Here is a 12,512-nt window from a genome sequence, read left to right on the forward strand (position 1 = left end):
TCCAGTTGTATTTCTGTTTTTATTTTAAAAAATTAAAAAAAAATACTTGTAGCCCGTATTTACATATTCAATCCAATTACTCTTTAAATTGTTCTGGTTAATGAAAAACACATTCTTACAGTAATTAACAGAAGTTCTTACAATGAAGCATTTGTACTTGTGGAAGAAATATTAAGTGTCTGCTGAACGTTAACCAGCATTCCCGAATCGCCAAGAGAACTCTGTTCCTGTAATACGGCATTCCTCAGAACATGCACTGCTTTACAGAGAGTGAAACCACCTAGTAAAGGGTAAAAGGACATTTTGGAAATACGGTAAATTGGATGATCAATTTGAAAAACTGAAAACAGGTTCTGCAGCAGAAGTTTCATTCAAGCCACAACATCATTTTTCAGTTTTCTGAAAACGTTAGCACTGGAAAAATCTGATTGCTATCCAAGATAGGATCAGAACAGATGGCTTTTGCAGGCAAATTCACTTTGCGTCTTTAAAGTCACACATAACCAATGCATAAAATGCTTTAAATGCAAAACTTTTGTCTCTTCTTCCAAATACCGCTAGTCTTTCGGTGCTTTATTTCTCAGTCAATCATGTCTTCTGAATTGAGACAGTCTCTTATTCTGTTGCTCCCTTATTAGAGCCAACACGATCTGCATTTTCAGGTAAATACACACCCATGCTCTGTAAAATGTTTGAAGTGGGTCCTGCCAGTCCAGACTGAGCACTATAGGATTCCAGCAGGTTAGTTACGAGGTTCATATCCACATCGACTGGTGTCAGCTCAGCATCTTCAGCTTCAGAATCAGGGCCAGCACTTTGAGATGTTGTTGCTTTAACAGAACTTGCCTATGGCAAGTAAAAAGAGAAAGTTTCATCAAATGGTATAAACAGGTTTAGGAAAAAAAAAGCAACCAACAAACAAACCAGAGTAACCATAAGAAAAAAGAAACAAGGAAACACTTCTGCAGCCAACAAAGTTCAGTACATTCCACACTGTCTTGACAGGCAGGAATTTAGTCACCAAATGCTCACGACAGTTAAAACATCATCGCTTTACATTATACAGATGAAGTTCCAGAAGGACAGAGCGGGTTACTGAGTGCTGGCTCAGCTTCCTACAGGAGTAACCCACCACAGGAGTAACCCACCACAGGAGTAACCCACCACAGGAACTCCAGCGGCCAAGCTGCAGCTGCTCACCTTACTACTAATGCAGAGTACAAAAAGGAAATGAAACTAAGTCTTGGAAAGGATGTGCAAGTTAAAGCATAGCTAACTTTTTGTGTCCAAAAAACATTCAATTGCATCACATTTTGCTTGCATGTGGCTTTATTCTTTTTAATAATTAGGTAGCACAAGGTCAGAAGACAGAAGTTTTTGATCACATTACTCAGAATGACCACTTCTAGCATATTTCCTCTTTCCTACTAAAGCTCTTGAAACCATTATGCCACGAACTAGAACTCAGGGCATACTTACCCCTTTCTTTTGGGTGGTGAAACTTTTACCAACATTGGTATGTGCCAGTTCCCGGTCCATCTCATTCATATATGACTTGAGGCTGCCTATAAGCTCATCAGGCGACACCTTCTCGTCTTGCCTTTGATTTTCAGCATCTAAGTCTTCATCGTCCTCATCTGAGAAATTAAACTCCTGCTCTTCATCCAGATCATCAGAATCCAGCTCTTCTGAGTCCTCCCCTGTGCATTGTTTTGTGTCAGTAGACAGCAAATGAATCAGCGCAGTGCCCATGGGTGATTAGAAAACCCAGGGACACCAAATAACCAAAAGCTATTCCAACAAAGCAAACAAAGAAGCAATCTCACCTAAAATTCTGTCTAATGCTCTTGTGAAAGAATCTACATCAAAGGTAACATGGGATTCATCAGATGACCTGAAATATAAAAATATTTTTAAATAAATAAAGCTTTTATGCTTCCATGAGCCTGATGCAGACACATTATTTTTCTTTTTCTCTGAAGCCCAAACCAAAGTTGGGACATTTGAGCTGCTGCTCTTGGGAGTGCTTAGAAGTGAAACAACAAGTGGAGGAACTCCTGGCAAGAAAGAAAAAAATAAACAACTTCAATTGTTTGTCAATCGTTGAAAAAACCCTACATTATAACTCAGACATTGACACCAGCACTCATTAAAAATGATGAAACAGTTAAGGGATAAACTGACTAGATTCTTATATGCTTGATACAGCTTACACAGCATTATTTTCTCAATATCAAAGTCTTAAAAAGAACCTGGACAATATGCAACTACCCAGCTCTCTGGTTTTTAATTTTAAAGGCCTGTCCACACATTCACATACACTTTTTTGACTCCAACAATTAATCTGGTGGCATTCTGCTGTTGTCTAAATAGTTAAGTATCTTCAGTTAGCATTTTCTTCTGCTGTTGGGAACCATGAGAGGGATCCACATTGATTCTTTGCTGCTGCTTTCAGGTGCACAGTATGTGCTTCAGGGCTGCAAAAACAGGCCCGGTATATTCAAAACACTAACCTACAAGAAATCTAAATACAGTTGTACCACAAAAATCAACATTCTTAATTCAGAGAGACAGATTCCCTCCCCTTAAGTTTCATTTTTACTTCCGGACGGCCTCATCAAAAGAATCTTAGCAGTCTGAATAGTTAGTCCTTCACATAAGAAAAATTTCAGCACAAATGAACTTGAGATGCACATTTTAATAACAGTGCTAAGCACTATGGTAAAGAACAACAGTAAGCCTTCAATGTAAAACGGTTAAAATTTTTTTAAAACCACAAACCCAAAGTAAAAGTGCTGGAAAATAGTGCAGTTTCCAGCATTTTTACCTGTTCCAGTGTCAGAGTTGCCACAAGTTGGTTTAAAAGCAAGCACATATTTACTAACAACATGGATTTGTTTCATGCCTCTGCTAAATAGAACACTCTCAGACTTGGATTCTCTGCTTTACAGAATCAACCAAAGGGCTGCAGGAGAACGAAAACACATTCTAAACCAGACACCCAACTTGAAAATGCTACTACCATGGCATTTCTGCTCCTTCATGCGTTGAGACTTTGGATACAAAAGCTTTCATACTTTCAGCAACTGCTTCCAAGTCATATTTCTGCTCTTCCTCATTCAGAGAAGGGAGGGACTTGCTTCTTGCCTCCTTCAGCATCTGATCTAAATAATCTGGTGTAATCTCCAGCCAACTGTCATCTGAAAGAATACAGGACATATTTGTTACTCTGCACAGGTCTGTTAGCCCACAAGGTCCAAGCCAGATGGTTGAGAGTACTGACAGCATTTTGTAGCTTATTTTTGCACTATTAAGTTTTCATGCTGATACTGGGTAAGACAGGATATAAAGCAGTGGGAAACTGTGAAGAAGAGAGTTCATTTCACTACTTTAAAACTCTGCCTTATATGCTGCTTCAAACTAGCAGATATTTTTCTCGTCACAGATAATCCTTATGCCACTAAAAGAAGGAAGAAAAGGCTTACACTATCAAGGGAGAGACAATCCAAGCTCTGACTATGATCATTAACACTGAATGCTGCATTTGTGAGCTGCTGCACCATTCAGAAATACTGCACACTGGCAACTACATTTCTGTCAAATGAGTGAAAAAAACTCTATTATATGAAGTTTATGCTGGTCTTATATTGGGCATCATAGCAAAGTAGATCATAATTAACTTTGTATTGTCAGTATTGGAATTGGTTTATTATTACAAAACGTTTAAATACTTTCTGTCTGGTAGAGAGGTGACACAAAGTACTTCACAGTGCTCCTGATCTGGTCGTATCAAACCAGCGACTGGAGAGCAGATCTTGCCAATCCCACAAACTTTGTGGCTTACAAAACTTTAACTGTTCACCTCAATGTGAAAAGATGGCCCATGAGTAACACCTGTAGCAGTCACAGGAGAGGAGACAAACTAAGCAGACACAGAGACTGGTCCGGTGCTGTTGACATTCACCATCTCTCCCAACAAATAATCATTTCTGATGGCAACAGTCCACCCCCCATCCCGCTCACCATCCTCAGGAGGAAGGCAAGCTGCTTCCCTCTCAAATTCCTTCATGTCAATGGTTGTTGTCTGTAGCAATGTCAAGATTTCATCACCTGGGCTCTCTTCAGAGCTAGAAGAAAAAAACCCTCAATTTTCTGAAATGGAATTTTGCTAGCATTACAATGCCAGTGGCATCACACACTCTGCATGCAGGTTTTCATTTTAGTTCCCCATTACTCTTTCTGTGCAAAAAAACATCAAAAACAGAAGTGAATTTGGGGGAAGTACCAGAATACTACACAGATAGTATTAGCCAAAATAAGACACGGTCAATTACTGTAATTCCTTGTCGATAGCTCCAAAGCCCATTTCTCATGTTTCCTTCTCTGTCTTGGTAAACATCAGGATATTACAAGCTGGCAAACCCTCAGATATTTCGCAATGATCTATTTTTTGGATTCGATCTTTTGAAGAAATCTACAGCGAGCTGGCTGTCTTGGGTAAAGCACACAGGTTACTCTGTATTTACTGTTCACTGGGTTTGTTTGTCAATGAAACTTTTAAACACTTTCTATAGCCAAGCAACCAAATGATGCTTTTTAGTCACCTCTTAGCCCACCTGGAATAGCTTATCATTTTGCAAAACCAAGATAAATTGTCACTCAAGTAATAAGTTCTACTAGTAGAGGGCATTCTAGAGGCATTAATACCCATGTCTCCTAGCCAGAGCACCAATGTTAAGTGTACAAGGGAGAAAAGGGCTCAGGTTTTTTGTAACAAGTGTTTAAAAAGTTAAGTTAAAGTACTTGTAGGTACTGTGTATGATTACTCATGAATTTCAAGTAGCTCTTACCACTCTGGCTTGGTCACAGATCGCTGGAAGTAATCCTCTGCCATACACAACAGTTCCAAGTACTTGGTAGATCCTTCCATTTCTCCCTATTTAATGCAAGTCACAAGCGTGAGTCTGAACATCTCCCCCTCACAGTCAGGTGCACAATGACGATTATTTCATCCCGCAGAAATCCAGTGCTGAGAAAATACTGACCTACAGTATATACTTGGAACAGAGTATACGGAATGGACATAAGGTGCCTTCAGTCTGGTATGAATTAGACTTATGCTACAATATCATAAAAACAACCAAAGGCAATACTACGATTCCCACAACAGAGTGGATTTATCACACCCAGGTTCCAATGGTACAGGAATTGTGAATGGGTCTCTTGGTGTTTGGGAATTATTTACAGACGTGGCATTGCAATACTGTAACAACATGCCCCTTTTCCTGTCTTTTGAAGATATTAACCTAAGCATTCCCATAGAATTGCCCAATTTCATAACCTTCAAATAAGGAGTCAATTTATGACCAATTTGCAAAGTTCAAATAAGTAGCCAAAGCCATCTTTAAAAAAAAACCAAACCACAAACAAAAAAACCCACACCAAAACACACACACAAAAAAATACACTTACATGGGCCAAAATGGGTCCATGGGCATTAAGTGTGGATATTTAAGAATATTTAAGTCTACAGGAATGCAGATGAAGTGTAAAACAACAAAAACAGTTCGACTGACACAGAACCATATTGTGGTTTCCTTTATTCACATGTATTTCCCCTTTCTTTAGATGAATGAATTCATCCCCAAATTCTGCTTTTTCCTACTTCATGTCCAAAATAAATTAACTAATTTTAAAGGAGAACAAACTGCATCTACCTCCTTTAAAGATATTTATTCGTTTTCCATAGCCAAAAGCATCAGATTTCTTGCCCTGCTATAACAACTTACACAAGTTCAAGAGCTAAAAGGTGCTTTTTCCTGGAATGTTTAAAAGAGGAACACACACAACTTCACCTTGAAATAATTCTTTTCCTTCAGGCTGTTGAGGAACCTCTCCCACAGGGGACCACTTAACACATTCCTCTTGGAGTCAGGAGATCCTTTACTGCACTTGGAGCACAAGATCTCAAAGCCATGAGCCTGCATAAAAGACGCAACATCGAGAGACTCTCCAAATGTGAGAAATTTAAGTGCACCTTTCAACGAGTGCGTCAAGAACTGACTGTCACCGAGCTCCGATGCTGCCATTTGAGAAGCAGGTGACAAATCCAATTCTATGTCAGGTTCTTCATTTGGAAGCGGAATCTTTCTGCCACAATAACAGATCGTTTAGGTTTTGCAACGTTTCTCTACATGGACAAAGCAACCTAGAAGACAGATCTATAGTGCACAAGATATTCCTCACATAAGCACGAAGACTTTACCTGGATTTATAATCTATGTAAGTACAAGAGAGCTCTGTTCTGTAAAAGAAAAATCCCATGATATTGTACTTCCAGAAGAGTGGTAGCCGTGAATTTGCTTGGATTTTTCTGTACAAGCAGGCAACTTACAAGCAAAGCGTCATTTCTCTGACACATGTAAACAATTAAACCAAAGACTAAGTACAAAACACATAAAAAGTAATTACCAGTTTCATGCCCAGTTCATAGGCTTTGTATTGAGGGTGAGATGGGAGGGGCAGTGTGTACCCACTGCGTCTATCCGGAACAAACTTCTGCTGCACCAGTTGTGCGTATAAACACTTGGTGAAAGTAACCTGAAAAAGCAAAAGAACACTCCCTGCAGTGTGCCTGTGTTGTGTGTTGGCATCAGCTTCCAACCAGTCTCATCTCCATTTTGTTTTAAAGCATGCGTAATACAGACGATGCCTGAGACGGTGTTAAAAATACGACTTAGATACATTTACCTAAGATATGTTGCTTTTCAGATCTTAGAAAGTATATTCCAAGTTGATATCACTAAAAGAACATTAATTTCATGCAATCTAAATAAATTAGAAAAAATCCTCAGTATTCATGCCAACAAGGTATATTTTGGAAAACATAAAGGCTCTTTTCAATTAATGAAACCAGAGCTGAGATTTTGAAAACAGTCCAGAAGTCTAAAATTTTATTCCAAAGCTTATTTTAAGGAGTCTAGAGAGCATAACTCTGTAATGCAAACGTATCAGACACAACACTGCTTGGACAATGCTCACTGAACACTTCATAAAACAGCTTTCAGAGAGCTGTGTGAGTGCAGCTGAGAAGGTGAAAAGCCTTGGAATTAACAGCGAGGGGTAGTGAGGAGCAATTCCTTACGCTGGCTGGCAGTGCTGTCAAACTGCTCTGATCACAGAGCTACATCCATTCACTCAGCAACCATTTCAGCAGAGGAACTATTAATGGTAACCTCTGATTTCAGAAACACTTTTCTCATTATTTGAAAGTCCACCCATGTCTGTTAACATAACAAACTGGAAATTCGTGCCCAGTGTCAAAACAAAAAAATCAGAAAACATGCTATTTTAGAAACGAAACAGACATATTTATATCGCTTGACCACAGAACCATCAGTTACAGAACCTAATTAAGTGACAAATCGCATCAGAAGGATCACTTACTACAGTCATCACACGCTGGTCCGGAGGGAAAACGCGAAAAGAGCGACAGGCTCGTAAATCTACGGGATCCCGCAGGTAAAAGGCCTGGACGGCCGCAGACACCAGGGCCGGGCGCTGCCTCAGCACGGCCGCCGCGCCCGCCGGCAGGTAGCACCGCGCGCGGTGAAGCGAGGCCTGGATCTTCTCAGGATACCTGCATCACGCAATAGTAACACAGCGTATTGAGTGCACTGCAAGCCCAAACCACTCCTTTTTAAGTGTTATTCGCATTTTCACTTTAATATTCATCTATATTATGGGACAAGTGCCAGAAGATTATTCTAAACTAAAGCTAAAACTCAGCTAATCAAACACCTGGAATGTCTGTTTAAATATATACATATATATAAATATACCTGGCTAACAATAATTTAATCCCCACATCATTAAGACGACAAGAAAGCACCCCAGACAGCCCAGAATCAAAACTGACTGTTACAGAAGACCAAAATAAAACCCCCACGTACCCACTGATGCGTTTATACAGCGCTGTTCTGATGGGTTCCGCGGCCAGGAACTCCTCGGAGCGGATGGATAACAGCCTCAGCGCCTGCGAGATCGCTGGGCTGGCAGCAGATGGGTCGCACTCCTGCTCCTGAGCCTCTGACAGCGGAATGATGTGCAGCTCTCCTTTGTAAAAGAACACCTGGCAGATGGGATAGGAACAGTCACACGCGAAGCAACACAAAATTTAGTTTCATACATATTTGTTTAAACACAGAAAATACTGAATTACACATAGAAAAATCATACAGAAAACAGCTAGGGTTTTTTTTTTTTCCTGTGGATTTTGTTGTTAAATGGGAGATAAGGTAAATACAGATGGCAGAGATCACGATCCAGCCACAAAATAAACCCCCTTTTTTTAACTGCAACAAGTTTGGTCAAATATATCTTGTTTCCTTAACAACAGTAATACCAAAAGTATCTCTTCAACTAGAGGTTTGCTTCAGGAGAATCAGACAGTATAATCTAACTGCTGAAGGATAGGACAAGGACTAAAAAGTGTTATTTCGGGGCCACATTTGACCTCTGTTGGTTCCCGATCCTAACAAATGAACTGAATTAACGTGAACTCGCTCACTCCTCCTGTTCCTCCAAATGGAAGGAAAATATCACGCTGATAGTCCAGATACAGGTTTGCAATTAATTTTTGTGTTCTGTTCTGCCCCTTTTTAAGGGCCTTGTATCAGTGACATAACGACTTGCAATGATGTGGCTGCTAATTCACCCATGCCAGCCCAGTCTGCCTCTCAGTAGCATCAGCAATGCTCCAGTTTTGAGCATTCCCCAGTCTGAGGGCAGCGAGCCCTCCAGAACATGGTACAAAAAATCCAAGTAAGCCAAACTTACTGATTTTACAGATCAATCAACAGCACGACAGCTTCACCGCCTTCGCATTTGCCACCACGAGTAGCAAGTTTTAACAAGTTCAGTCAGTTCTGCATGATGGAACAACTCCTAAAGAATGATCTATGTGCAACAGTCAGACCCAGCTGAACACCACAGTTTAACAGCCTAGCAGGCAGGTCTGTAGGGTCTGTATTTCTGCCGTACTCTCCATAGTTTCGCCGTCAGCATAAGAACATAGCAGCATAAGAATGTTGTCTTCCTTCCATTGACAAGCCAACTCTAGAAGAACCCCTTGATACCTGTAACAATTTCCATATATCTCTACAGCAGTGTCTCGGGACACACTCACTCTACACAGCATTCTGCAAGAGCACACAGAGCAGAATCGAGTATCAGAGGTTTCCAGTGGTTTAGTTTCTCATTCAGCACCCAGAGCAAGCACAAAGCTCATTAAAACCAGACTGTGCTGAACAAAACCTGCTGTTAATTAAAACAAGTCTTGAGTTCTGACCAATACTCCAGATTTCCAGTGGTAGTCAGACCACTTGGCTAGATACAGGTGCGAGAGAAAACTCCAAATGGTAAGTGAAAGGCCACTGTGAGCCACTCACCAATTGCTACAGAGGTTTTACTCACCCTGTTGTCACTATTCTCAGGATTCAACCACTTCGGGAGAAAATCTGCTGCTTCTATCAAGAGAAACTCCCCATCGTTGTCATCGACCCTGGCCAATGAAAAATAGGCTTCTTACCTGGGAAGGTCTCGCACAGCACAACAACGCAGGCTTCTAAATGCGTGTCTGCGTGTTTTAAAGAAGATTAAGCCACGACTTTCCGTCAGGCCCTGCCAGTGAAGGCGCTGCCCCCCGCCCCAGCCGCCGGGCAGCTCGGCGGGGCCGTTACCTGCCCGCCAGCCCCGGGAACTCCCTGGTGATCTCCCGGACAAGGTACACGATGAACCACTCGTCCTCAACGTTGTCCCCGAACAGCGTTGTGCCGCCGATGTGCGCCGGGATCTCGCCTGGCCGGGGAGAGAGAAAGAAAGGCGGCTCAGCGCCCCGCCGCTCTCGCGGCGCTCTCGCAGCGCTCCCGCCGCTCTCGCAGCGCTCCCGCCGCTCTCGCAGCGCTCCCGCCGCTCTCGCAGCGCTCCCGCCGCTCTCGCAGCGCTCCCGCCGCTCTCGCAGCGCTCCCGCCGCTCTCGCAGCGCTCCCGGGCTCACCCCGCGGCGGCGCGTAGCGCAGGCGGAACGGCTCCCGCTGCCAGATGTAGGCGGCCAGGAGCGGCGCGAACCGCACCACGATGGCGTCTGCGCAGCGCCGCAGCAGCGCCTCGGCCCCGTCCCCCCTGGCCGCCGCCGCGAAGAGGCGGTAGCGCACGGCGTCCTCCGCCGGCGCGGGCCGCCCGAACCCCTCCATGGCGACGTGCGAGAGACAGCGGGCCGCGCCGCGGGGCGGGAACGCTCCGCCTCCCGGGGAGGGCCGTCGCCATGGCGGCGGGTGGCGGTGGCGGTGGCGGCGGCGGCGCGGCGGAGCTGAGGATGATCTCGCGATACGCGCGGAAGCCGGTGTCCCCCGGCGCTCTGGAGATGTGAGTCGTCGCCGCCGCCGCCTTCCCCGCCCTGGTCCCCGCCGTCGCGGTCCCTGCCGCCCGGCATGGTCCCGCTCCCGCTCGGGCTCTGCGCTCGGGCCTGCCCGCACCCCCCTCAGCCTGAGGGCCCTGTGCTGGGGGCGGGGGCGGCGGGGTGCGTGTCCCGGGGCGGGGTGCGTGTCCCGGGCGGGGGTGCGTGTCCCGGGCGGGGGTGCGCGTCCCGGGCCGGGCCGGGCCGGGTTACCGCGGGCTGTGCGGATCCCCTGTGCCGGGGTGAGGGCAGCCACGGCCGTGGCCTGACGCCGATCCTGCCCGCCGAGCGTGCCCCTCGCTTGGAAAATACAGGGAACGTGATTAAATCCCTCTTCTTGCCTTTTTTTGATCCAAGAGGTAACTGATGTGTAGGCGGTTTCGGGGGAGGGGGGGCAAAAGGTTTGAGCAAATACATAGGTTTGAGTATTTAGCTACTTTTTGTTCCTGTATTGACAACTCTCATTTCAGCTGCAGTGACTTTTCTTGTCCCTCTTTCCCAGCCATCTAAACGTTGACAAAACAACAAACTAGCACATGCTGGTTTTCTGACTTGCCCCTGCTTGGTTCAGTGGCTGCTCTTGTACTATTTAAGTCTGCTATGGGGACAGTGACATTCTACCTGCTGTTGGAGAGTTGCAGCCAAATTCACAACATTTTAAATTTAAAGGAAGACACTGATTTCTAAGCAGAGACCTTTAACTATTTAGCCTAGAGTTAGTTTTGATGCCTTATTTCTAAAGCTTTGTTAACAAGAATTAGCCTTCTAATAATAATAAATGATCTCTAGTTTGTAAACTAGTGCAGAAAGCAGAAGCAAATCCCTGTAGAGCTTGGGAACTCTGTAGATGTTCATTCCTGCAGGTGATGTCAAGTCCTGCTTCTTGTTTTAGACAAGGAGTTCCAAAACACGCCTTGCGGCATCATCCTCTGCCAGAGCCACGAGCAGAGGTGTGCGCAGCCGCACCCACGGCTGGAAACGACAGCGAGATCTCCAGGTACGTTATAACACAATGTGAACCCTGGTCTGGAGACAGCGGCCAAACCAGGCACTTCTGCGCTGAGCTACCTGTACAGAAGTAATGCGGCTGGCAGGCTCAGGCGTTACCTCAGAACTGTTTCGTTCCAGAACATGTCCTTCCTATTTTGGAAACAGTAAAAATGTGTGTAGCCATGTTCTCTTCCCAGGTCGCAAATAGCCTGGGTCATCTAGTTTTATGGCCGAAACAAGAGGAGAAAAGATAAAAATAATTCCTCAGTGGTGTAGAACCAGGACTAGAAATAGTCTGCAGTTTAACTGAGATAATTTTTGGAAAATCTGTTTTGCTTGACCTCTAGACTTCCTATGTCACTGAGATTATTAGGAGTTACAGTTTTTATAATTACTTGTGCATTATGCCTTCTGCTTAAATGCCTCAGCAGTAAATATTTACCCTGTGAAAACTCTATTACTGCTAAGACCTCTTCTGATATATCTTTGCTTTATTGTGCGCAAATAAGTTTACTTACGGAGTTTATTTGTCATTGTATATTGTTGGAATTTTTTATTCTTTTTCCCCTCAACATGTGCATTTCAGGGAGCAGAAGGAATCAGCTCACCCTTCTGCTGCTCCAGCCGAGGATGGGCATTCAGAGTCTGCTTGTCAGAGTTATGCTGACACCTCCACCGAAGACAGCTCAGTCCTCTCCTGGGGCTATGATGTGAGTACGTCATCATCCAAACCAAATCTGGCACGCTGAGCAGGGAGACATTGGAAAGACATTTCAGGATAAAAATGAGGATTGGATCTGCCAATAAATCGTGATAGTGATTATGGAAAAGACATCTTCTTTACTTCTTCCCTGTCTTTCTCTCAGATCAGATCATGTTAGGCTCATATTATTCAGTTAATATTCTGTATTTCCATCTAAAAATTTGGAAATGCAAATCATTTAACGCATAAGTGTATCTATACAAAACAGTAAATGCTGTTATTGTGGGATCCCAAATGTGACTGGATCACTTTCAGACACTTGGTGGTAAGTTTATCAAACTCCTGCATACTTATGTGTTGCTCA

The 12,512-nt window shown here is 43.9% G+C and overlaps 3 protein-coding genes across 4 annotated transcripts in view; 1 reads left to right on the plus strand and 2 right to left on the minus strand.

Annotated features, from left to right (window-relative positions):
* ECD (ecdysoneless cell cycle regulator) lies at positions 1–10,273 on the minus strand. Its single transcript, XM_065843945.2, has 13 exons — positions 10,057–10,273; positions 9,741–9,858; positions 9,475–9,562; positions 7,953–8,131; positions 7,447–7,639; positions 6,472–6,600; positions 5,856–5,981; positions 4,851–4,936; positions 4,024–4,127; positions 3,023–3,200; positions 1,827–1,894; positions 1,480–1,700; positions 1–846 (listed from the first exon to the last, which is right to left on the minus strand). Exons 1-13 carry the CDS (start codon positions 10,250–10,252, stop codon positions 616–618), a joined length of 1,917 nt encoding a protein of 638 aa, XP_065700017.1. The 5' UTR covers positions 10,253–10,273; the 3' UTR covers positions 1–615.
* The window catches only part of FAM149B1 (family with sequence similarity 149 member B1), a 17,645-nt gene continuing 15,366 nt past the window's right edge, over positions 10,234–12,512 (plus strand). For both annotated transcript variants that reach the window (XM_065843946.2, XM_065843947.2), the window contains exons 1-3: positions 10,234–10,424; positions 11,348–11,452; positions 12,032–12,155. In XM_065843946.2, coding sequence (XP_065700018.1) covers positions 10,324–10,424; positions 11,348–11,452; positions 12,032–12,155 — 330 coding nt within the window. In that variant the 5' untranslated portion in view covers positions 10,234–10,323. The remainder of the gene's footprint in view (positions 10,425–11,347; positions 11,453–12,031; positions 12,156–12,512) is intronic.
* DNAJC9 (DnaJ heat shock protein family (Hsp40) member C9) overlaps positions 11,968–12,512 on the minus strand; it is a 16,735-nt gene continuing 16,190 nt past the window's right edge. Inside the window, exon 7 of the transcript XR_011740215.1 lies at positions 11,968–12,190. The gene's annotated coding sequence lies outside the window, so the exon portion shown is untranslated. The remainder of the gene's footprint in view (positions 12,191–12,512) is intronic.

Source organism: Patagioenas fasciata, chromosome 8, assembly GCF_037038585.1.
Source record: "Patagioenas fasciata isolate bPatFas1 chromosome 8, bPatFas1.hap1, whole genome shotgun sequence".
Lineage (NCBI taxonomy): Eukaryota > Metazoa > Chordata > Aves > Columbiformes > Columbidae > Patagioenas > Patagioenas fasciata.